Source organism: Equus caballus, chromosome 5 (assembly GCF_041296265.1).
Source record: "Equus caballus isolate H_3958 breed thoroughbred chromosome 5, TB-T2T, whole genome shotgun sequence".
In the NCBI taxonomy this organism is placed as follows: domain Eukaryota; kingdom Metazoa; phylum Chordata; class Mammalia; order Perissodactyla; family Equidae; genus Equus; species Equus caballus.
This window is the reverse complement of record NC_091688.1, coordinates 33,875,527-33,900,090: the sequence shown is the minus strand read 5'-3', so window position 1 is coordinate 33,900,090 and position 24,564 is coordinate 33,875,527. Positions and strand designations below refer to the sequence as shown.

Here is a 24,564-nt window from a genome sequence, read left to right as displayed (position 1 = left end):
AGCATCTGATGGGATTCAAATACTTCCAGGGAATCCTGCCTCCTGGCAGAGCTGGAAACAGGACAGACACTGACAAGGGGGATTCCTTAGCCACCCACCCATGTGCTTGGAGGAGCCGACCTCCCATCTGAACCTGACTTGTTCCCCTTTGCCTTCCCACCTCCAACCCCTACCTGGCCCTCTAAGGTCCCTCTTGCCCCAGAACCCACTGAAAATTCATTGTTCCCATAAAACCAGCCCTTAGGAGCGTCACACAAGCCTTTGTCACACCATCCCTTCTGCACGTTTGGCTTTTCAGCTTTGCTAATGCCTATGTGCACGTCCATTGTGAGCTGTCCCCTCGCTGCTCCCTGAAGCCCACTCTGATCCAGATTAGTGACTCTTTGGGGCTAGACAGCCAGGCTTCCCCACAACCCAACCTTGGTGCAGTTGCCAGACACAGAAGGCCAAATTGGGTGCAGAAGTCATTTCTGAGGTTTGAATGTCTCTGAATGTGCCTAGATGCCCAACACATTATTCCCTGCTCCAACTCCAGGCTAGAGAATCTGAGGGTCAAGGGTCTCATCCTTCCCCCAGCCACAGTGAGCATTCATCCCTCAATTGAGCAAAATAGCCCTGAAGTCTACTAGACTGTGAGCTCTGCAAGTTCAAGAACAGAGTTTGCTGTACTCGAAACAGTATCTTCAGTATCCAGCCTAGTGCCTAGTGGAGGCTGAATAAATATACGATAAATGAATGAAAGAATAGAGTCCAGTCTGTGGCAGTTTTATTGGTGGTACTCTCTTTCCATTGTTTACTGTGAGTTGGGGATGGGGAAAAGGAAAAGGGTGGGGTGTAGGGGTGAGACTAGAATATAAACATTAATGAATAGCATCTGAGCATAGGTGTTTGACAGGGAAGAGGAACCACTGATGTCCGTTAATGGGGGGCATAGCATCATTACAGGGGTAGGGTCAGCTAGCATTAATGGCAGGGAGACATGTGTGATGCCAACCATGAGGGCTGAAAGGAGAACCGGAGCAGAAGAAGGATGTGACCAAGGGCATCTGTTTGAAAGTTACTGTGGCGGTTTCTCATGCTTCAGAGTCTCATAAGTCTCCTGGGTCCGGGTACTCAAGCCCTGGGGTGGATGTCAAAGGATAGTCAGGAGCTTGAGTCCATCACAGGACTCCCACTCCCCACCCCCACAGACCCTACCCCTTCTGAAGGTCACTCAAAATCCCACCCTCTTCTACTAACTTCCTGTGACTGCGGGTGCTAGGTGGGGGAGGCAGGATCACTCACCGTGTAAACGGCATCTGATTTCTGCGGAGGCAAAAAGGGCAAGGCATTAGAGACCCACACCTCCTTCAGGGCCCCTCAGCATCTTCCCCTCCACCCAGGGAGGTATCTGGCCCCGGGGGTGGCTAGGCCCCTTGGGCTAGAGGGTGCTCACAGGGATACTCTGGGGGCATGAATGCACATTTGTCCACATGGCTACAGACACACATATACACAAAACATACAACTCTCTCACGTACTCATTGTCACTCATTGACTCTTCCTGTCACCTGCTGAAAATTTTACTTGTGACTTGGCTAGGTGACAGGGTGGGTAGGGTGAGGAGGGGGAGGGTGGGAGGGAGGAAGCTTCCTTTGAAGCTTACTAGATCAGCACCTGAGACTCATGCCCTCCCAGAGGCCACAGACCCCAAGGCTAAAGCCCCAGAAGGACTAAGAATCTGCAAAATTGTTGACACCCGGGTGAGGGAGGGTCCATACCTCATAGCTGGCTATAGCTGCCTTTCGCACCTGGATCTGGAGTAGGGGAGAGGTAATTAGTAAGGTGAAGTTAGTGGCCCATCTCCCTCCCCTTAAAACTGGGGAAATCTCTTCTGTTCCCTCTTCTTGAAGCCATGCTGCCACCACCCTCCCATTTCTCCTTCCAGCCTCCACCCTAGCCCGCCCCAGCCTTACCTTGAGTCGACAGTAGAGCAGGGTGAGGACAATACCATACAAGAACAGGATGGCATCCAGAATATAGCAAAGCTGAGGCTCTCCCAGGGCCGCTGAGGGGATAGAGAGTGCCCGTGGGGTCAGAGGCATCGGGGAAGATCTGGTGCTCAGAGGAGAGAAGGGAAAGGGCTCCGGGAGATAGCACAGGGCCTGGAGGGGAGCCTTCCAAAGGAGAAAACTGTATCTTCCTCTCTGGATTCCCATTTCTCTCACCTTTCCCTCTTCTCTCTCACCCTAGGGTAGGGGTAGGACGGGAAGTGTGAAGGGTCCTGTTGCGATGGAGCTGACATGTACTAAGGGTTGAGGACTTCCCTCTCAGCTCCCAACGCTCTCCCTTTTGCACTGTGGGTTGCTCAGGCACCACTGAGCACTTTACAGCCCTCAAGGGACCCATCTGAGTTCACTGGGCTAAGACCAAAACCTCAGCCCAGAGGGGTAGGGTGAGGGGAGGCAGTGACAAATTTCAGTGAAGAAACCACAGGGAGTGTCTCTGCTAAGTCCTGTGACCTGTGGCTGAGGGCTGGACAGGAAGGATGTGAGCTGGGGAAGGGAGGGAAGACAATTACTCTATTATTGGTCACCTCCTAGCCTCACTCTCATTGCTTTCTGTCCCACCATAAGACACGTAAATGTGCAAAAAGGTGTCTGCTTTCCAGGCCTTATGGATACCAATGGCTCTGCACACATGCTGGGCGAGTGTCCCAGCCTGGGCTCAAGGGATCGAACACAAGCTCTGTGGATTCCGTCTCCGGGTCCTCTGCCCTGTTACTCACTCTGGGCCAGAGAGAGAGGAAGTTTTACGCAATTGAAAAAATCAAATAGGGTCTGAGCTCCAGCCCTTATCTGCTCCAGGCCCCTATCAGGGCTCATGGGCATGTGACGGATAGCTGTAGAGTACTTTTTATTCTGTGACACTCTTTCACATACAATATTGCATAAATCTCAAAACTACCCTGTGAGGGAAACATCGCCGCCATTTTACAGATGACGAAACCAAGGCCGGGAAAAGCTAAGTAACTCATTCAGGGCCACAGAGTTAAGTAACAAGAGCTGGAACTCAAATAGGGGTTTTCTGCTTTCAAAGCTGGTGCCCTTTCCTTTACGCCTCAGAGCCCCTGCTCCCTCCTCATCTCATGGCAGCAGGCTGGCAGCTCACTAAGTCCTTCCCTCCACTTTCACAGCTGGGCTGGTGGATGCCCTCAGTCCATCTCTCTCTTTTTTTTTTAAGATTTTATTTCTCCTTTTTTCTCCCCGAAGCCCCCAGGTACACAGCTGTGTATTTTTTAGTTGTGGGTCCTTCTAGTTATGGCATGTGGGATGTGGGACGCTGCCTCAGCAGGGCTTCATGAGCGGTGTCATGTCGGTGCCCAGGATCCGAACCGGCGAACCCCTGGCTGCCGAAGCAGAGCTCGCGAACTTAACCACTCGGCCACAGGGCTGCCCCCCATCTCTTTCAATTTCCCCAGTTTCCTTGGGTTTCACTAACCCTTCCTCCCCAACGCCCAGCTGCAACTATCCCTCTTCGAAACACATACGCAAACCCCTTCCCAGTATTAGACAACCCAGAGACCAAGTGAGAGTTCGTAAATAGAGTACCGGAGCCTTACAGCTGTTGAGACCTTCCCATTTCTGCCTCTATTTCTCAGCTGAAACTCAGGTCTCTAGAATGGGGCATTTCATGTTGCCCACCTCCGTATCAGCTGTTGACAGAATGGTGTGTTAGTAATGGCCCACAGAAGCAGCAATCACGTCTGTTCATCGTGACTATCCTTGCCTCACTCCCAAGCACAAGGACAAGCCCCTGCCTTCCTAAAGAGGGCATTATAAATATTATTTAACTAGCTAGAGGTCAGCTCCCAGTGGACAAGACTAAAGGCACCCCACAGGAAATGATGATCATGAGAAATGGAGCTTTTCCCCAGACCAGCTTTTCAAGTCATACAACCACTCTCCTCCCCTGCCAAAGGGAAGCCTTATGTGTATATCAACCCCAAAAAAGTTAAGAAAGGGACAAGAAAGGAGGGAACTATGACTCTTGTGCCCTGACAGGGACTGGATAGGACCAGCCTCAGGGTCTCTGTGCCCATGAGCCCACCGCCGGCATTCCTCTGTCTTTTGCGCCTCGGCCCTCGGACACATCCCCTTGATTCCCACCCTGGTGCCCAGCTCACTGTCCCTCACCAAACCCTCTCACCTGCTTGTTCAACCAAAAGGAGTAAGAGCAAGACCACTGCTGGAATCATCCTGGCCAGGGGGCTGAGGGGCCGGGAGCCAGGGATCGGAGGCTCTGCTGGCACTGCGCAGCTGTGCTCGGCGAGCGGCTCCCTGACCACAGAGTTCCCCCCTTCCTGCCACGCCTTCCCCAGCTTTGGCCCCTTCCCCTTCCTGCACTAGAGGCCGGGCGGCTCCGGAAGGGCCAACTAAGGGAGCTAGATCTGGGTTCTTACGCCTGAGTCCTTCAGTGACCAAGGCCCTGCTCCCACAGAAAGCAGGGACTCCCGTGCTTGGGATACTCCAGCCCTGTATCATATGTTATCACTCATGTGATAAACTGCCCCTCGAGATTCCCTAAGACCCCACGATAGCCCTTCTCCCTCCTACCCACCCCCCCACCCCCCACCTCCCGGAACTTTACCCCCCGTTTTGATTTGAGTTTACCAGTTTGTGTAGATAGCAAGGTTTGGGCAGGGGGAACTAAGAGGAAAAGAGGAAATGGGGAATGGAGAAGTGGAAAGGACAAGAGTCAGAGAAGGGGGTGGAGATGAACAGGAAAAATTGCTAAGAACTCAGTCTAACAAAGAAGTGGAGGGTCAAAGAACACTCAAGTTTCCCATCAAGATGAAACTGAAAAAGACATACCAGAAGTTTGGGCATAGGGGCCAGAAGGCGGCTAATTTATTATAATTTCTCCTTTTCTAATACATGCACAGAAAGCCTGACAGCTCAGTGCTCCTGTACCCTACGTGTACACACCCACACACAGTTCCATTTCCAATGATGGACAGGCCCCACAGAGGAAGCTGACAGGCAGGGAAATCAAATGCTTTCCCCTGCTCACCGATCTACTTCTCCAAACACAATATCTTGAGTACCTAGGTCAAGAGGAGGAGAAGAAAAGTGGAGTTAGCAAGGATCCAGAACGCAATACTGTGCCCACAAGACTGAGGATCTGAGTTCATGCCCACAGCATATGCTGAATGGGAAGTGTTCAGCTTCTGTTCCCAATTAGGGTCCCAAACCCTTTGTCTAGGACCTCTCTACTACACAATAGGCCTTGTACCTATGATGGCAACGACATCTGCCAACATGTGTCCCTTAGACATCTTGTCCAAACCGGCCTGGAGAGATTGAGATAGCAACAATGTTAGGCAAGGGGTAAAAGGTCGGAGAAGGAAGGCAACGTCATAAAAATCTCAACGAAGGTCAATAATTATTAGATTCATTTATTGGAGTAGGAGTCATTGGGGTTGGTTCTTACCAGGTGGGCAAAACCAGGAGCCTTGATCTTGCATCGATAAGGGCGGCTGCTGCCATCAGACACCAGGTACACCCCAAACTCTCCCTGTCCAAGGAAAAAGGTTGGCTGCCTCCATTAACGGGAAGAACGTTTTTCTCTGCCAACAAAACCTCTCTATTCACCCTCATGTCCTCTCCATCACTGACAAACAAGCATTTACTTGAACATCTATCTCCAGTCACCCACTCCACATACTGTCTTTTTCTTCCCTCCTTTCCTCACCTTAGGAGCCTCAATGGCAGTGTATGTGGCCCCCGGAGGAACTTGGTAGCCCTCAGTATACAACTTAAAGTGATGAATCAGTGACTCCATAGAAGTCTGGAGAGAGAAAAACGGCAGCAACAACAAGCCAGATCCAAACTGTCTCGCAGGCCTTCCCACACCACAGGAAATAATCTCTACCCTTAGGGAGACTCAAAACCCACATGTAAGTCAGTGAGCAGAGATCAGAATGAGAGAGGAGGCTTTGGGAGGTTAAGAATCTTATACAGTGGATTCTTTGAAAATGGAAAACTAAAAAGTAGGATTTAACCCAAGGATGCTTCTCCCCAGTTGCTGGCCCCTTTCCAAGACCTCTTTTCCCTCTCCCTGTAGCCAACCTTCATCTCTGCTCGCTTCGGTGGAGACACTTTGGCATCATCAACTTTGATCTCCCCAGGAGGCATCCTGTTTAGACACTGTGAGATGATTCGAACAGACTGGCGCATCTCCTCCACCCGACAAAGGTACCTGAAGTGGGTGGACAGATTCAGAACAAGAGCAGAGCAGTCAGAGAATCAGATGTGAGGCAGGAGGGATGCCCTTGGCCAACCTGGAAAGTACTAGGTAACTTTCCTCATTCTTTTCTCCTAGAACAGCATCTCTGCTTGGCTTGGCCACCCATATAAAACCTAGTCTTCTGATTCTAGTTTTGGGTCTTTCCCCAAATCTTCTCCTAATTTTCTCAGGCCATGTCCTGTAGTATTTCCCTCTTTAATTACTCTCTTAAATACTTTTTGGAATACAGAATGGGTGAGAGTCAAATAATGCAAAAAAGAAAACAGCAGCAAATCTTATTCAGGGTCAGTAAACAAGAATGGAATGTGAAACTTAGAATCTAGTGGAAAGAGCACTGGGTCAGTAGGATTCTAGTCTCAAGCACTACTGACAGAATAATCCCAGGCTAATGTCAAACTTTTATGCCTCAGCTTTCTCAGCTAGAAAATACAGCCCAAACTAGTTCTATCTAAGACATAAGGATAACATAAGGGTAAAATAAGGTGTCTCATGCGTCAAAGTGCTTTGAAAAGAAGCCTAGTTTACCACACCCAAGAGCTCCAATAAATATTGGGAAGTATGGGAAAGAAAGTAGCCAAGAGAAAAATTAGACGGGAGAAACTAGCTGGACAATGACCTAATAAAGGGTTTGGGCCTTACCTATCATAGCAGTCCCCTCGAGAGCCAATAGGGACGTCAAACTCCACCTGGTCATAAACATCATAGGGCTGGGTCTTCCGCAGGTCCCACTGGATGCCTGAGCCCCGGAGCATCACCCCACTGAAGAGTATAATGGGAACAAGAGTCACTTTCCACAAACCAGGGAAGTAGGCACGCTCTCTTTCTTGGTCTCCTCTTTCCCTCCCCCACACTCCAGACATGGGATACAAACTCAGAACATGGCAAGGAAGGTGCCACACAACATTCTTGAAGCCAAGATGTCAGGCTGGGTCTCCCCCATTCCTAAGGAGAGACGTCATTCCTCCTACCTAAAACCATAGTTAAGTGCATCTTCTGCTGTTACAACCCCAATGTCGACTGTCCGATTTCGCCAGATCCTATTGTTGGTCAGCATCTGTTGATCAAGAAAACTGGTGTGTGAATATCTTCATAATACCCTTCAAACACTTCTGTATTTCTTTATAACTGGGGACTAAAACCCCTCAAGCCCTTCTGGAGGGGAAAAGAGGGATTTTTCCCACTGGCTCTTATCTTACCTCCTCCAACTCATCAATTCGAAGAGAGAAGTTCTTAGAAAACTCATAAATGTCATCCATAAGCCCAAGGGGTAGGTCCTAGAAGCCAAAAGGAGGATGACAGTGAGTACAGCAGAGCCTCCACTAAGGAGGCCAGCTCAGCCTCCCAGCCCCAGGGCTACAAGGTTAGTGTTTCCATCAGCCAGCACTGCCCTCCAGTGGCCACAGAGGATACAGGCATGGACTGGAAGTTGAGGGAGGCATGGGAGCCTGCTCACCTGGTGCACACCTCCCGGCCGGATGTAAGCAGCATGCATCCGCGCCCCAGATACTCGCTCGTAGAATTCAAACATCTTGATAGGACACACTGGGAATTAGTGACAAAGTCCTGGGCCCCTGAGTCCAACAACATGGTGGTCCACTGCCCTGTCCCCTCGTGCCCAACCAACCCCTCATGACACAGAGTTCCTTAAGAATATAACCCAGGTTAGGGGCTGGCCCCGTGGCTGAGTGGTTAAGTTCACGCGCTCCACTGCAGGCAGGCCAGTGTTTCGTCGGTTCAAATCCTGGGCGCGGACATGGCACTGCTCATCAGACCACGCTGAGGCAGCGTCCCACATGCCACAACTAGAAGGACCCACAACGAAGAATACACAACTATGTACTGGGGGGCTTTGGGGAGAAAAAGGAAAAAAATAAAATCTTTAAAAAAAAAAAGTTCCTTATTTAAAAAAAAGAATATAACCCAGGTTAAATATATATTCTCCTCCTAAATATTCTCTCTTTTTAATCTCGTCTCCTTCATATCTTCTCTACTTCCTGTATCTCCTTCCCTATTACTATCCTTCCTTCCTTCTCTTACCTTCTCCCTCTCTTCAAACATCCAGAAGAAAGGGGTCATGGCCCCAATGTCCAGGGCATGTGTGGTCACAGCCATGATGTGGTTCAAAAGCCGTGTGATTTCTCCAAACAGCACTGTAGAGGGGTGAAGACATAGGAGGATCCTATGATATAGGATACAGGAGCCAAGGATCCGAGCTGACAGAGCAGTTCTGGGCAGAGCCTGGGGTCTGCATTCTAAGCTTGGGTTCAGTGCTCCTAAGATGGAGAGTGGGAGGGTGGTGGGGGCACTGTGCTGTCCTCACAGGGGGCCGCAGGAAGAAGGCGATGGGGCATACCTCGGATCCACTGTGCCCGGGGTGGAGGCTGGATGTTGAGCAACTTCTCCACAGCCAGTGAATAGGCCTGTTCGTTACACATCATGGACACATAGTCTAGCCGGTCAAAGTATGGGAGGGCCTGTGAAGAGGGAGGAATCTGGGTCACATCTAACAGGCCCAGGAACCCTCCGTCTGGCTGCCAGAAGGATTGCTCTCAGTGGGCATCACAGGTCAGTGCTGCACAAGCCTTCCCAGTCTCAGGAACCCTAGCAAAGCAGGATGAAGCATCCCAATATCCAGTGGATGCTGTTAAATGTTTAAAAACCGGCTCTCTGAAGAGGCTGTGTTTGCCAATTTCCATGGTGAAAAGACTCCTACCAGAGGCAATTTTAAGTGACCAACATTACATAACTGAACACAGCCCTGGGCAGAGTAGCACACCATTATATAGCATTTCCACCGTACAGATACAATAAAAGTAAATATCTCAAGAGCATAACATAGTAAAATGTAGTAAAATAAGGAAGTGATAAGTTTTGAGTGCTTCTTACTTTCATTTTTAATATGTATAAAATCGTAAGCTAGTATCACTTAATTTTTAATAATGGCCGTGTTTAACAACTGACTCACAAAATTCCTGAAAATTAACAATCTGTTCTTATAAGCCAGTATGAGTTGGCTCCAGTACACCACTGTCAAGAGACCTCTGGTCCAAGCGACGCCTCTGTTAAAGAGGAGTGCTTCTGAGATACCGAAGGAGAAAGGTTAATTAGTCTTCGGAGTATCTGCGAGTGAGGGATTCAAGGAAAACAGAGCACCAAGAAGGATGGGATTTGTTTCTGGAAGGAATGGTTGGGTAGAAAAGGTTCTTCCCCCAGAATACCAAGAAAAGCTAAGTCCTAGTTGTGTGCCGAACCAGCTTCAGTTTACAGGAAGGAGGAGGAGCTAAGACATCCTTCCTTGGGACAGCCAGTTCTTCTCCTGATGTCAGTGTGACGTGGGATAATGCTACTGGGGTTAACTCCATGGACCCTGGGACCAGAAACCTGGACTCTCTGTGGGAATCACATTCTAGTCAGCTGGTTCTAAATCCTAACTGCATCATCCTCTGTTATCAAGACCTTTCTTCATGACAGTAAGAAAAAAACTTCGGATTCCTAACCTAGATCCAATTCCTTCAAATCTGACCCTCATCACTAGGGTCATAGAGTTCTCTTAAAAATGGCAAACTCTGTCACAAACTCCCTCCCGGTCACTCTGACTCACTGAGTATTTCGAAAACAAACTAGGCAGCTGGAAGATACAAGAGTCAGCTGTTAATCCTCGGGAGCTGACGTCTCTCTCCTCTTTCCCTGACCCCTAGGGACGCCAGCTTTGACGTACTAGTATGACACTACAGCAGGGAAACTGAGGCACTAGAGTAAGGGTAACGGGGCCAGCCAAAAGTCAGCCAGAGAAAAGCTGGGCATGTAGCTCCAACTCTAAGCATTTCTGCTGGACAAACCAAATCCAGATGATCCAAGTCAAGCATCCCCTGCCACATCCCTCCATCCTCCCAACCAAGACTGTCCTAATAACCTCAATGGGCTACTCCCCTCAACATCTTCCTCCTCTGGAGTTTTGGTGGCAGCAAACTAGCAAAGTCCCAAGCTAAAGCATCCCCAGGTCCTGTTAACAGCCCCTGTTCACCCCCCACACCTGCAGATAGGTCTTGTATTCAATGAGCTTCTCAGTGCCTCGGTGCAGCAGCCCGATGTGAGGGTCACACTTCCGCACCATCTCCCCACTCAATTCCATCACTAGTCGCAGGACTCCATGAGCTGCTGGGTGCTGGGGCCCAAAGTTCAAGGTCAGGTTCGACACCATTGTGTCCTTTGGAGGGTCCACATCTGAGAAGTGGGAAATAGTTCAGATCCAAATGGTAATTCCCTTAAGAACCCCCAAGAGACAGCAAGGGGTTGTTAGCCTCTCCCTATAGACCTTCCAGCTCACCATTCCACACCCTGTTAATTTCCTAATCTCCAACATAACCAGGAAGACCATTAAATGGGAAAAAGGGAAGGGAGAGCCAAGCTTTCTGATGAGGCGGACCATGAACCTCACTCTTTCATGTCTCTCAGAATACCTTTTCAAAACAAAAAAAATAATAGATAACACTATATAGTTCTTATTATGTGCCAGGCACTATTCCAAGCACTTACTTATTTTAATTAATTTAATTCTCACAACAACCATAAGAGTAGTAGGTACTATTATCATTCCCCATTTTATTGGAGAAACTGAGGTCAGAAAGGATAAATAACTTCTCATAGAGTTAGTGGCAGAGCCAGGATTTAACCAGCCCGTTCAGCTCCAGGGTCCACACTCTTAACCATTACGATACACTGCCCTCCAAATGTATTTGATGAATGGCCAACCAATCATGAAACATATACTTAATTCTTACTACTACCAAATGACAGTTTTTACCCTCAAGAAGCTTTCAATTTAATTTGGGAAATAAGTACATGTGAGAAACTAGTAACACAGGTCAAATTTCTAAGTTAGGAAGTAAGTGGCTTACCGTTAAGTATTTAAAGAAAGGAAAGAGAGCTAGCCCTGATGGTCTAGGGGTTAAAGTTTGGCACACTCCCAGGTTTGGTTCCCGGGCACAGAACCATACCACTCATCTCTTAGTAGCCATGCTGTGGCGGCAGCTCACATAGAAGAACCAGGACTTACAACGAGAACATAAAACTATGTACCAGGACTTTGGGGAGGGGGAAACAAAAAAGAGAGAGAGAGAGGAAGATTGGCAACAGATGTTAGCTCAGGACAAATCTTCCCCAGCAAAAATAATAACAATAATAATAATAATAAAGGAAGGAAAGAACACTGTGAAGACTTCACAGAGGTAGGATCTGAGCTGGTTCTTAAACACAGGGAACGATTCAGATAGGTAGAGAAAAGAAGAGGCATCCCAGGCTATGCAATCAACACGGGTCAAATCTTAGAAACAAGGAAGTAAACATCTGTGGAACTCTTATCTGCCAAGAGGCAGAAGATTAGTGTAGGCAGGCAGTAGTGAGTAGCGGTTCAATTATCAGTAACATTAATAACAACTCTTATGGAGGACTCACTACATGCCAGTCACTACCCTAAGTGGTTTACAGTGTTATTATTATCTCATTTAACCCTTACAATAATGCTATAAAGTAGGTACTTTATTCACTGGTAAATGAAGAGTTGAGATTTGAAACCAGAGCCTACCATTTCAACCAAAATTCTTCACCCTGGGCTTTGGAGTCAGACAGACCAAGTACAAATCTTCCTGTGTGTCCTTGATCAAGTTTTAATCTCCCTGCACCATAATTTCCTCAAAATTGAGAGAATACTAGTATCACTCTCACAGGGTTTTGTAAGGACTAAGTGAAATAATGCATACAAAAACACTGAGCACACGGTAAGCACTTGTAAGTTTTTGAAAGGTAACTGGAAATGCCTTTGGAGGTTTTTGAGCAAGAGAATGAATGACATGGTAAAATGATGTTTGGGGAAGAGGAAGGTGGTGACACTGTAAAGGATAGCTGGGGAGGGACTAGATCAATAGCATGAACCCAATGAAAAGACTCCTGAAATCATAAAGGTCTAATACAAAATGAATCGGAAAAACAAAAGGAGAAATGACCAGACATGAAACCCTATGAAAGAATCTGCACGATTCGGTGACTTACTCGACATAGATATGGAGGGCAATGAGAGAAGAGCCAAAGATGACTAAAAAGTTTCGATCCTGAGAGAACAGGAGAATAGGGGTGCCACTGATCAAAATCAAAAGTCACAAGGAAGAGCTAGTTTCGATGGGGAAAAAAATGTTCTGTATTTAGGAAGGTTTCATTTGGGTGCCAGTGGGAAAATCACCTTGTCTAGCGAAGGAGATGGAAATATACTGAACCTCTGGAAAAAGCTGAAGTTAAAGATATAAATTTAGTAGGGATCTTCGAGGGTTGGCTGGGACCTACTTTTTATTTTCTCCCAAATGTTATTCCTTTCCTTCGGTACTTGACAAATACTTGCTAGTATCACTATTATTATGTTTGTTGAATTGCATGGTGAAAGAAGCAAAAAGGGTGGGGACTGAAACTTGCCTAAGACAGAGAGCTCAAGAGCACTTACACATCAGCTTGCGGCAGGATGGGTGTGAGTTGGGACAGCAGCTGTGGGCACTCACCATTCCAAGGTGGAGGCTTCCAGTGGGCCGTTTCCTTGGTCGGGTACATGACAGCTCCCCCAAACTGCTCTGCCCATTCCACATCTGGCTGCCATTGCCGAGCACCTCTGGGGAGTTAAAGATCCTGGATAAAGGGCCTGAACAGTTCTCCGTTCCCCTGTTCCCATTCACTCTCAGGTGGGCCCAGGGAAGGGCGTCTTGGATTCTTCAGGCCAAGTCAGTGACACAGAGTTAGTGTAGCTTTGGCAGAACAAGCTGGAACTCTAGAGGTTCCATTCCTACTAACTTATTCCTGGAACCTCTTCACCCATCATCCCCGGGCGTGCAAGGTTGCGAATCCTAGCTCCTTCAAATTCTCCTCTTATTCATATTTCCATCTGGTGAACATGAATGCGAGAAAGGTGTTTATTCAAGGTCAACCGAAGACTAAGAAAAGAAACGGGGTGGGGGTGTGGGGGTCATGCCGGCTCCCTGGCTCAGCTCAAGTCCCACCAGAGCATCAAGGGTGCTTTCCTCTTCCCCTACAGAGTCTAAGGACACTTTTCGCCAGTCGCACCCCAACCGTGATGGGGTTCGGGGCTTGGGAGAAGCAGCAGGGCATAAGGGCAAGGTGACACTATCACTAACATTGAGGAGTAGGGTCTCCTCCTAACTGATTTCACCCCTGGCAGAACGAGCTCAAGACCCTCTTTGCTCCCTCGGCCAGAGCGGGCGCCACTGCATCCTGGAGCTCGAGACAGCCGGCCTGGGCGAGGGGTCACAGGTCTGGGTCACTCTTTCCTAGGGGGTCAAAAGGCCCGTGGAGCCCCCAGACTCGAGAAACCCTAGCCTTGGGGACAGCGCGTCGAGGGCTGCCCTAGGTCTCACCTGCTGGGCTGAATCGGCAGTCGGCCCCCAGCCCCGGGCCGCAGCCCCTGGGCCGCGGCGCCCCGAAGGCTGCACAGAGCCCGCAGCGCCGCCATCTTACTCGCTTCAGACTGCGGGAAGGAGAATCGGGCGGAAGTGCCGCCTGCGCGCCTCCTTGTGGGCTTCTCGCCTATTGGCACAATGCAGCCGCCCTCTTGGAAGCTGGCAGGGTCGCCGACCGCGAACAGGACAACATCCGGGTTCTGCGCTGCGGCGTCACTTTCGCTTAAATACTGGTGGCCGAAGGCGGTTCTTCGCACCGCTTCTGACCGGCTTTGCTAAGTGGGAGCCAGAGACGCTCCAGCTCGGGCAGCGACGCCCCGCGCCCTGCCGCCGAGCCCGCCTGCGCGTACCTTAGAGAGGGCTCGGCGCTCGACCCCCCCCACCCCCCCCCCCGCCTGCCGCCCCCCGTCATAGCCCCGCTCTGCGGTTGTGTCCGAGGCCTGCTCTTCTAGGGTAGCTCCAGGCTTTGCCAGTTACCTCCCCGAACCCAAAAGATTGGGAGCAGGGAAAGCTAATTTCCAGATGGCTTAATGGGTTAAGGAAAAAGGCCCAAGTGGGGCTGGGCGGGTCTGAAAGCTCCCGCCAAACCAAAACGAAAAAGAGAGTAGGACGCCAAGGCCACCAGCATTAGAGCTGGCTGACCGGGTGTGTAGGGGCCACCTCGCCCCAGATGAGGAGAGGTCCCCTGTGGGTGACCCTGATACCCGCCAAGCTTCCACAGCCTACAGAAATACAGATCCAGGAAGTGCCCTTAGAAATGCCTCACACCCCAATTCTATCCTAGGTCAGTCTCTTTTCCCTCCAGTCTTTCTGACTAGGTCTCAATCCTGGCCAAAGGCGTAGAAATGTGGTAGCACCAGGAGTCTGATTCCAATTCTGTATGGAAGACAAAGAATTTTCCAGCCTTGGAAGCCAGTTCCTATTCTCTCCCTCTGCCTCCAAGCCCAGCTCCAGCTGGGCCACCCCTTGAGTTTGCACAGCCCTCCCACTCTGAGCCTGGAAAGAAGCCTTCCCCAGATCTCCCCCAGACAGGGTCCCTGGGACACAGCCCACCAGCAGTCCAGCAGGGTGGGGCAGACAAACCAGGAGAGTGGCAGAGGGGAATTCTTAGCTGCAGGGAAAGAGGGGAAAGCCAGACTTCTAGCCTGGGAGTTGACCTAATGGGAACCGTACCAAAGGGTGAGGCCATATCCCTGGCTGTGGGAACTGACGGGACCTGGGTAGACTGGGCAGCCCCCACAGAGCCTGGCAGAGGCTCTGCCTCCCTGCACCCCTCATCCCCCCTTCCCTGGGCCATCCCTCCCTCTGTATTTGGAACACAGTAAATGAGATGGTGGGGGAGGGCGATCAGGGGACTGCACTTATTTGCCCTAAGCCAGCCTGAGAGAAGTCCAGGATAGACTCTGTGCTGCTTGGCCCTGGGGGGCAGCTTGAGCTGGGACTGGGGTGAGGGCTCCTGGGGGGCTACCTAGGACACTGCATCTTTTGTGCCTTCTCCCTGCTGCCAACACCCCCACACACACTGCTGCTGCAATTCTGAGGCCTTTTGTCTCTCGCTGCTTAGTCACCCCCTTTGTCCTCAGCTCAGATGGGGGGGTGGAAAGGGGCAGTAAGAGTCCTCTGGTGATAGCTCCTCTTGCCCCTGCCCCTTCTGGTCTCCCATCCTTTGTCTGACTCCTGCAGCCCCAACCCCCTCCACTTAGGAGCAGGGTCAGGGCATGTGGTGGGTCAAGACATGGGTCTGGCAGGCACAAGGGGGTGGGTGATACAGGAAGCAATGGGCACCAGGGCGGATATTAATGACCTGAGCGGGAGGGGAGGGGAAAAGGAAGTATTCTGGTGGATATGATGTGGGGGACAGGAGGTGACAAGGCAGAGAATGACTAGAGGAATGGGGGCTGGGGCAGGTGATCGCCTCTGGGAAAGGAAAGGGACCGCTGACTGCACTCTCCTTCCTGGGGATATCCTGGGGAAAGGAGTGGCCAGAGCATGGGGTGAGCAGAAACCCCTACTTCTGAACGCCTTACTTCCTTGCCTTCATAGTCCACCCCCAAGACCTCTTTCCTGATTTCTCTGCACTCCGGAATCAAGGGAATCATTTTGCTTCTTTTCCCTAACACTACCTCTTCCTCCCCAGGTGCTCTCCCCACCCCAGGCACTGGGTTCCTGATTCTCTCAGTACTCTAATTTCTCTATATACACAATGCTGCCTCCACCCTCTCCTTGTCCCATGGGGAATGAGAAATAAAAGATTACTAGATATTCCAGGAACGATTGGGTTCTCAGGACAAGGTGGGGGCAGAAAAGGGAGCCAGGTGGGGATTCCCTCAGATGGATTGGCACTTGGTGTATCTGGGTTCCTGAGAAAGCCAGTCTTTCTGGGTGCTCAGGGCTGGCTGACTTGAGGCTGGAGGAGGGGTTAGGGCAGTTGGGAGTGGGTAGGAGCAGGGCCAAGAGCCTGGGGGAAGCTACTGGGAGCTGGGCCAGGGAAATGGGGAGTCAGGAAGTGGGGAGGGGGAGCCCAGGGGGGGAATGGAGGCGGAATGGCTGTTCAGGCTTTGGAGGGGACCGGTAGTGGTAACTCAGGAAGGGGAAGCCTGAGGGAGAGAAGAGACATTAGAGAAGAGGAGGTGCCATCCTGGATCCTCCTTCTATAAAAGGAAAAGTCATTAACCCCTCCTGCTTTATGCTCTGTCCTCTTCATGTGCCCATTCTAAGCCGATTCATCCTACCTTTGGGCAGTACTCCCTGATCACCATCTCCTTGCCTGTCCTGTCTCCCTGCCTCCTGTAGCTCTCCAACTGCTTGGACCCAACCTGAGCCATGTCAGGCCATCTCCTTTCTTTGTTCTGCCTTCTTGATGCTTTCTTACCTGTTTCCCCACTCTCTTTCCCCTGCAGCTCACTCAGTCGCCTCAGCATTGGAAACCAGCCTCTCAGGGCAGAGGGCAGCTTGAGGGAGCCATGCCAAGGAGGCCATGCCAGGTTAGACAGTGGGAGCGAGAATTCTCCCAGGACCCTGGTGGTTTCTGTGCGTGTTGGCCAGGCCCTTTCCCTGACTTCCTACCCCTCCTGGGGCTCTGTCCCACCAAAAAGGGAAAGAGACAGCTGAGAGCCGACTGTGGGGTTTGGGAAAAGGCTATGTCATCAATTGGCCCAGTGCCTATGATCCATCCGGCTGCTAGAGATTCCCCTCCCCTGGGCAAGTCCCATTTTTTTTTTAAAGGAAAACAAAAACTAGGATTTTTGGGAAGCAATGAGACACCCATCTGAGTCCTACCAACAGAGCTTCTGGCTGAATGGCTTATAGCTCAGCCAATCGCAGAGGCTCAGCATGCTTAAAAGAGCTGGCGGGGAGAGAGGCTGGGAAGAACCCACGGGGAGACCCACAGACTCATAGACGCAAGAGAGAGAGAGAGAGAGACAGGGGGAGAGAGAGAGAAGAGAGACAAAGGCACAGCGGAAGGAGGCAGAGACAGGGCAGGCACAGAGGCGAAGCCAGACAGAGTCTGAGGGAGTGCAGAAGGAGAGGCCAGAGAAGCTGCAGAAGGCACAGGCTGGGAGAGACAAAGATCCAGGAGAGGAGGGTGTGGGACGAGAGTTTGGAGGAGCCAGGCCACTAGGCACTGCTCCTAAGCCTAAGGGCCAAGTTTTCTCCATCTCCTCTGAAGGTCCCCAGCCCCTCTGAAAACTCTGCTCTGACCCTGGCACGAGTCCGAGCCCCCAGGCTGCAGAGAGGAGCTTTCCAAAGCCAGGGCGTGAAGGACTTGGTGCCCAGACGGCCTCAGTCCCTCCCAGCAGCAGCACCAGTGCCATGTCCCGGACGGACCCGCATCCCGGGAGGGGCTTGGCGGGCTGCTGGCTGTGGGGAGTCCAACCCTGCCTGCTGCTCCCCACCGTGCCTGTCTCTGGGCTGGCGCGGCTGCTTCTGCTGCTGCTGGCCTCCCTCCTGCCCTCAGCCCAGCCGGCCAGCCCCCTCCCCCGGGAGGAGGAGATCGTGTTTCCAGAGAAGCTCAACGGTAGTGTCGTGCCTGGTTTGGGCTCCCCTGCCAGGCTGTTGTACCGCTTGCCTGCCTTTGGGGAGACGCTGCTACTAGAGCTGGAGCAGGACCCCGGCGTGCGGGTCGAGGGGCTAACGGTGCAGTACCTGGGCCAGGCACCTGAGCTTCTTGGCGGGGCAGAGCCGGGCACCTACCTCACCGGCACCATCAATGGAGATCCGGAGTCCGTGGCATCTCTGCACTGGGACGGGGGAGCCCTGTTAGGGGTGCTCCAGTATCGAGGGACCGAACTCCACATCCAGCCCCTGGACGGAGGCACCCCTAACTCTGCCGGAGGGCCTGGGGCTCACATCCTACGCCGGAAGAGTCCTGCCAGCGGCCAGGGCCCCATGTGCAACGTCAAGGCTCCTCCCGGGAATCCCAGTCCCAGGCCCCGAAGAGCCAAGGTAGGCAGCCCTGGAGTCTGTGTCCTGCAGTGTCCTCCCGCCATATCTGTCCTACTGACCCCTATTCACTCTCTCTCCACCCACTTCCACTTCTGGCCATTCTGCTTCTTCCCTCCCTTCTGCTTGCCTTTCCTTTTTCCACTAGCTTCCTTTCTTGGGAAGGCTCTGGCTTCTCCCTGGCCCAGCCCTTCCCCTGGCCAGACCACTGATCCGCAGGAGGGTTCCCAGAGGTAGATCAGAGAGTCTGTGCTGGGAATGGTGGCTCCTTCTCCCCACACCACCCCTGCCTGGCCATGGCAGCCTACTGGCACAGTCCCGAGCAATAAGGCTGTCCTAACAGCCCCTTGACCCTGACTCTTTTCTGTGTCCCAAATTTGAGTTTTACCCCCACCATCAGCTAAAGGAGTGAAGTTTGAGGCCCTAGGGATTAGCCTCTGGTTTCTGATGCTGCCTTCAAAATTGTTTTGACAAACTGGAAACTAGGGCAGGAGTGCACAGAGGAGGAGAGGCACCCCATTCCTCTTTCTGGTCAGTCCCCTTCCCACACTGTGGACTGACTGCAAAGCTGCCTGAGGCTCCATCCTTTCCTCTCTCCCACTGCTGGTCTCCCCCCTTCTTCCCTCCCACCCTCCCTCCCTCTCCAGCTCTAATCCAGACCAGACGCTCCCTCTACACCCGCCACGCTGAGATCTGGCCCTGGCCCTAGCTGCTGACTGAATTGTTCCTCCAACCACACAGGGCAGACACGTTGCAGCCCAGCCCTCTAGCCTCAGTCCTGCAGGCCCCCAGCCACACTCAGGCCTAGGGGACTCCAAAGCCCCTCCTAGAGGCAGTTCCAGCTGCTTTTCACCTCTGGGCCCCACACAGCCCTGGGACGTGGCAACTCCTTCTCCCCTTCTCAGAACCAACAGCTGATTTCTCAGAGTTACCACAGAAGCCCTAGGATTTGGGGTTGGGGGGAGGGCCCAACCAAGACCCATCAGGATTCCTGTGGGATATGTGCAACCCAGCTGGCTCTGCTGAGTTCCAGACCCCGGAAGTAAGGGAGGGGAGAAGTGATCCATGGGTCTGGGAGACTATTTCAGGATCCTCCTCTTCTTTTGTCTTCTCAGCGCTTTGCTTCACTGAGTAGATTTGTGGAGACCCTGGTGGTGGCAGATGACAAGATGGCAGCATTTCATGGTGCAGGGCTAAAGCGCTACCTGCTGACAGTTATGGCAGCAGCGGCCAAGGCCTTCAAGCACCCAAGCATCCGCAACCCTGTCAGCTTGGTGGTGACTCGGCTGGTGATTCTCGGGCCAGGCGAGGAAGGGCCCCAAGTGGGGCCCAATGCCGCCCAGACCCTGCGCAGCTTCTGTGCCTGGCAGCGAGGTCTCAACACCCCTGAGGACTCGGACCCTGACCACTTTGACACAGCCATTCTGTTTACCCGTCAGGTGAGGCCCTGATCAGCACCACAGGCCACACACTACACAGCTCCGAGAAGCACCACTGCACAGACTGTGATGTAAATGTTGCCCCTGGAGTTATGCAACATGCTGCCTGGGCCCAGCCACACCACCAGTGCTATCTGGGCCCTGACAGTGCTGGGTACTCAGTGCCCAGGTCCCCTCTAATCTGGATCTCAACCCAATGGACCCTGGTGTCTTGGTTCCTCATGCATCTTCTATGATCCCTCTCCACAGGATCTGTGTGGGGTCTCTACTTGTGACACTCTGGGCATGGCTGATGTGGGCACTGTGTGTGACCCGGCTCGGAGCTGTGCTATTGTGGAGGATGATGGGCTCCAGTCTGCCTTCACTGCTGCTCATGAACTGGGTAAGGTGGGGGTGGAGTCATGGGACATCTGGCTTGGATGAGCAAGGTAGCAGGTGAAGCGAGAGTGAGCTCATCAGGGTGCAAATGGGAATCACAAGGTCTTTCTTCCTCCCCTCTAGGTCTAGATCCAGGGCCATTATCCTTCTCTGTTCTGAATGCAGACAAACGTTTAGATTTTTCTATTAAATGAGATAGTGTATGGAAACCTACTGTGAACTCTGTGTATATATGTGTGAGGAGGGGGGTGGCACAGTTTTGAGAGAGATATTCTTCACAAGAGTCAGGATAGAATGGATGGGTTCAGGGTTGGGAATGTTTGCTACAAGGAAAAGTTGGTAGAGAGGGGTCCTGAGTGTATTTCGGGAGAAGGGGAAACAGGGCAGTGGGGGCTACATATTGAGGAGCCATCAGAGCACCAGAAGGGGATTGGGGACTGGGTGGGATGGGGAATGGATCTGACTGTCCACAGCTGCAACTGGGCTTATGATGGGCCTGCAGCCCCCTGAGGGCACAGGGATGGGACCCTTGGACCCTAACAGAGCCTCTGCTTTCACAGGCCATGTCTTCAACATGCTCCATGACAATTCAAAGCCATGTGTTGGTCTGAATGGGCCTGGGAGCACCTCCCGCCATGTCATGGCTCCTGTGATGGCTCACGTGGATCCCGAGGAGCCCTGGTCCCCCTGCAGTGCTCGCTTCATCACTGACTTCCTGGACAATGGCTATGGTAAGCACATGGCACACCTCTTTCCCTGTGCAGGACTCAGTTCCTGCCCCCCACTGTACTCTCTCTTCTGTTGCATATTTCATGGGCCAAACTGACTTCTTCAAATGTGCTCCCTCTGCAGTGTGGGATGGGGCAAGAAATGCTGCTGTATTTATGTGGTTCCCACTTCCTCCCAGAATAAGTAGCACAGCTGAGGGAGGCAAAATTTGGTTCAATAGAATTAAAACTGACTTTCTAAGGGTCAGAATTGTCCAACACTGGAATGGGTTGGCTGTGAAGGAGGTGACTGCCTTGTCATTTGAGGTGTGCAAGTCCAGCAGCATAACTATTACTGGGCAGAGTTGTTGATGAGAAGCTGAATAGATAGGGAGACTTAGTGCTTTGGGTTCCTATCCTAATTCGTTCTTCGGCTGTGTAGATGTGTGACTGTGTAGGTGTGTGACTGTGAGTAAGTTACTTCACCTCTGTGTAGCTGATGTGTAAAATAGGCGTAATAATGGTAACTACCTCATAAGTGTTGGCCATGATTAAATTAGATAGTGTTGGTCAAGCATTTAACCAATGCTTATCGCATAATAAGCATCTAATAAGTTGTAGCTGCTATTTAAAGCTCCTTCCAGTCCTAGGGTTTGGATTCTAGTATCCATCGGGCCCCAGGGAGCCCAAGCTTTCAGCTGGCAATCAGTTGGCACCCCTCAACCCAGTGCTGACATCATACCCCTGCCTCCTTTCCAGGGCACTGTCTCTTAGACAAGCCAGAGGCTCCCCTGCATCTGCCTGTGACTTTCCCTGGCAAGGACTATGATGCTGACCGACAGTGCCAGCTGACCTTCGGGCCTGACTCACGCCATTGTCCGCAGCTGCCGCCACCCTGTGCTGCCCTCTGGTGTTCTGGCCATCTCAATGGCCACGCCATGTGCCAGACCAAACATTCACCCTGGGCCGATGGCACCCCCTGTGGGCCTGCACAGGCTTGCATGGGTGGCCGATGCCTCCACATGGACCAGCTCCAGGACTTCAATGTGAGATCCCAGGGCAGGGGTGGGTCAGAGGGCCTGAGGGAGTAGGGACTGGCCCTTAGTCCAGGAGAGAGTATATTTATCCCACCTTTCCGTTCTGTGCTTCTGCAGATCCCACAGGCTGGTGGCTGGGGTCCCTGGGGATCATGGGGCGACTGCTCTCGGAGCTGTGGGGGTGGTGTCCAGTTCTCCTCCCGGGACTGCACGCGGCCCATCCCCCGAAATGGTGGCAAATACTGTGAGGGCCGGCGAACCCGCTTCCGTTCCTGCAATACCCAGGACTGCCCAACTGGCTCAGGTGAGGAGCGGGAGGCACAGGAGGCGCTGAGAGGGATTGGTAGAGTGGGAAGGATTGTCGCTTGAGTGCAGGGACCAAGGAGGTGTTGACTGTCCTTGCTGCTGAGAGGAGTGACTCTACCCTTCAAGAACATTCCCTGGCAGTTTGGGGGGCAGAGAGGTGCCATGCTGTCTGGAGGGCTGAGGGGTGAGGTGGAGCAGCTGGTGGGGCAGTGTGAGGAGAGAGGGGCTCTGACTGTCCATTTTACCGCTACAGCATTGACCTTCCGTGAAGAGCAGTGTGCTGCCTACAACCACCGCACTGACCTCTTCAAGAGCTTCCCAGGGCCCATGGACTGGGTCCCTCGCTATGCGGGTGTGGCCCCCCGGGACCAGTGCAAGCTCACCTGCCAGGCCCAGGCGCTGGGCTACTATTATGTGCTGGAGCCACGGGTGAGGACCAGGATGCCCCCACGCCCTGGCTGTGCTCATACACTCCCCAACAGTCCCTCTGCTTTCTGATGGCAAAGATCCTCCAAAACAGCACTGTTGCTGGCATTCCCACAGCCAGGCCAGGCCAGCCCAGGGGGCCACTCAGACTTATACGTCCATGGGTATTTGGAAAGCCTGTCAACCCCGGACTCTGGAGAAGTTGCCAATTGCGCCACTCTTATCTGCCCATATCCCTCGGTTTCTTTTCCTCTCTCTCCCTATCTTCTAGTGCTCTGTCTTACTTCCAGTGAGAAGGGAAGTATGTGGCCTTTGGGACAAGTCTTCAACCCCTTTTCCGTGGGCTCCTCTGTCAAATTACACTGGTTGTCTCATTCAGCTCATGCATGGCCCGCCCCTCACTGGACAGGCCTGTTGGAGACACTGATGTCCCTGTACTCCCTCCCTGTGCTGGGTGGTAGCTGGAAGGCTGAAGAAGGAAGAACAAGCTCCAGCAGTTTTGCTCCCACACCCCTACCCTGGGGAGAATTCCTACACGTTGGCCGCCCTCTAGCGTCCGTCTGGGGTGCTACCATCAAGGTTTAGGACTTGGTGTTAAGACTCAGACAGACCTGATTCTCGTTTTGGCTCCTCCACTTGCCAGCCGGGTACCTTTGGGCAAGTTCCTTAATCTTTCTAAACCTCAGTGTCCCATCTCTAGAAACCTCAAATAGTGGTTGTGAGATTTATATTCACGTTTGTAAAGCACTTAGCACAGTGGCTGACTCACAATGAGTGCCCTGGAAATGGCAGCTTTTATCAGTATTAGTGTCATTATGATTATCATCCCTTACTGTCTGGGGCTCACTCCACACACTCCATCCGCATCCCCTCTTTCACCCAACTTTCCTGACATCCTCTCCCTAATGGGATATACATCTTGTTGGGTTTACTAGCCCCTCTTGACTTAGGAAGAGCCCTTCGCATCACTCCTTCTCTTCTCCTCAGGTGGTAGACGGGACCCCCTGTTCCCCGGATAGCTCCTCAGTCTGTGTCCAGGGCCGCTGCATCCATGCTGGCTGTGATCGTGTCATTGGCTCCAAAAAGAAGTTTGACAAGTGCATGGTGTGCGGTGGGGATGGTTCTAGCTGCAGCAAACAGTCTGGCTCCTTCAGAAAATTCAGGTTCATTCACTATTTGTTTCCTCCTCCCACCTTCCTGGACACTGTTCTGGGCCCTGGGGATACAGAAATGAACTCAACGCTGTTTGTCCTCTCAGAGAGCTTACAGTCTGGGGGGGACATAGACAAATAAGCAAGTTCAGCACAGTGTCCCACCTGTTCAACAGGTGTCAGCCTGGGCTGCTGCAGGGCCCTTGTGGGTATCAGGGAAGGTTCCCCTGGAGGTGACCTCCCTCCTGGAGAGATAATAGGAACTGGACAGGCACAAGGAGGTGGGCTTAGAAGGGCATCTCAATAAGGAGGAGGTATAAAGGCCTAGAGAGGAGAAGAAGGCGGGCACATGTGCATGTAGCTCAGATCTAGGCTGGACAGCTCACATAGGTCTGGGGAGACAACCCTCTACACAACACGTATACACACATACAATCATACAAACACAGCTCAGAAAGGCTGAGGAGACTCAGGAAGATGCTGAGCCCCCTCTACTCCTTCCATACAGGTACGGATACAACAATGTGGTCACTATTCCTGCGGGGGCCACCCACATCCTTGTCCGGCAGCAGGGGACCCCTGGTCTCCGAAACCTCTACCTGGCCCTGAAGCTCCCAGATGGCTCCTATGCCCTCAATGGTGAATACACGCTGATGCCCTCCCCGACAGATGTGGTACTGCCTGGAGCAGTCAGCTTGCGCTACAGCGGCGCCACTGCGGCCTCTGAGACACTGTCAGGCCATGGGCCACTGGCCCAGCCCTTGACACTGCAGGTCCTGGTGGCTGGCAACCCCCAGAACGCACGCCTCCGATACAGCTTCTTTGTGCCCCGGCCAGCCCCTTCAACGCCACGCCCCACTCCCCAGGACTGGCTGCACCGCAAGGCACAGATTCTGGAGATCCTCCGGCAGCGCCCCTGGGCGGGCAGGAAATAA

The 24,564-nt window shown here is 52.2% G+C and overlaps 3 protein-coding genes across 5 annotated transcripts; 1 reads left to right on the top strand and 2 right to left on the bottom strand.

The window, feature by feature from the left end:
* Nucleotides 1-749: 749 nt before the first annotated feature.
* Nucleotides 750-4,291, bottom strand: FCER1G (Fc epsilon receptor Ig). 3 transcript variants are annotated; one of them, NM_001309482.1, is made up of 5 exons: nucleotides 4,189-4,291; nucleotides 1,956-2,047; nucleotides 1,761-1,796; nucleotides 1,285-1,305; nucleotides 750-1,120 (listed from the first exon to the last, which is right to left on the bottom strand). In NM_001309482.1, the coding sequence occupies exons 1-5, from the start codon at nucleotides 4,235-4,237 to the stop codon at nucleotides 1,058-1,060; spliced, it is 261 nt and encodes an 86-aa protein (NP_001296411.1). In that variant the 5' UTR covers nucleotides 4,238-4,291; the 3' UTR covers nucleotides 750-1,057. The 3 variants fall into 3 exon arrangements, with proteins under 3 accessions (NP_001296411.1, XP_070122295.1, XP_070122296.1); XM_070266194.1 differs by lacking the exon at nucleotides 4,189-4,291 and adding an exon at nucleotides 3,591-3,694 and having other exon boundaries at nucleotides 1,956-2,228; XM_070266195.1 differs by lacking the exon at nucleotides 4,189-4,291 and adding an exon at nucleotides 3,602-3,694 and having other exon boundaries at nucleotides 1,956-2,228.
* Nucleotides 4,292-4,859: 568 nt separating this feature from the next.
* Nucleotides 4,860-16,656, bottom strand: NDUFS2 (NADH:ubiquinone oxidoreductase core subunit S2). Its single transcript, XM_001503803.5, has 15 exons — nucleotides 16,615-16,656; nucleotides 13,701-14,017; nucleotides 12,834-12,940; nucleotides 10,322-10,512; nucleotides 8,642-8,762; nucleotides 8,326-8,438; nucleotides 7,742-7,816; nucleotides 7,485-7,562; nucleotides 7,257-7,342; nucleotides 6,928-7,047; nucleotides 6,111-6,240; nucleotides 5,734-5,829; nucleotides 5,473-5,556; nucleotides 5,275-5,332; nucleotides 4,860-5,086 (listed from the first exon to the last, which is right to left on the bottom strand). Exons 2-15 carry the CDS (start codon nucleotides 13,793-13,795, stop codon nucleotides 5,049-5,051), a joined length of 1,392 nt encoding a protein of 463 aa, XP_001503853.1. The 5' UTR covers nucleotides 13,796-14,017; nucleotides 16,615-16,656; the 3' UTR covers nucleotides 4,860-5,048.
* An 899-nt stretch (nucleotides 16,657-17,555) lies between these two features.
* Nucleotides 17,556-24,564, top strand: ADAMTS4 (ADAM metallopeptidase with thrombospondin type 1 motif 4). The gene is given in 9 exon segments (NM_001111299.2): nucleotides 17,556-18,188; nucleotides 19,301-19,624; nucleotides 19,874-20,006; nucleotides 20,563-20,733; nucleotides 21,469-21,755; nucleotides 21,864-22,050; nucleotides 22,306-22,481; nucleotides 23,466-23,641; nucleotides 24,138-24,564. Coding segments are annotated over 9 exon segments (2,514 nt in total).

What these genes read in the sequence shown, in the direction of transcription:
- FCER1G (XM_070266194.1), bottom strand. Translation starts at nt 2,198, where the DNA reads ATGGGAATCCAGAGAGGAAGATACAGTTTTCTCCTTTGGAAGGCTCCC. An exon ending in CAGCTATAGCCAGCTATGAG is followed by an intron (nt 1,306 to 1,760) that starts GTATGGACCCTC and finishes TTGCCTCCGCAG; the next exon opens with AAATCAGATGCCGTTTACAC. An exon ending in AATCAGATGCCGTTTACACG is followed by an intron (nt 1,121 to 1,284) that starts GTGAGTGATCCT and finishes CATCCACCCCAG; the next exon opens with GGCTTGAGTACCCGGACCCA.
- NDUFS2 (XM_001503803.5), bottom strand. Translation starts at nt 13,795, where the DNA reads ATGGCGGCGCTGCGGGCTCTGTGCAGCCTTCGGGGCGCCGCGGCCCAG. An exon ending in GGCCGGGAGGTGTGCACCAG is followed by an intron (nt 7,563 to 7,741) that starts GTGAGCAGGCTC and finishes TTTGGCTTCTAG; the next exon opens with GACCTACCCCTTGGGCTTAT. An exon ending in CGAGGGGACTGCTATGATAG is followed by an intron (nt 6,241 to 6,927) that starts GTAAGGCCCAAA and finishes CACCCACTTCAG; the next exon opens with GTACCTTTGTCGGGTGGAGG.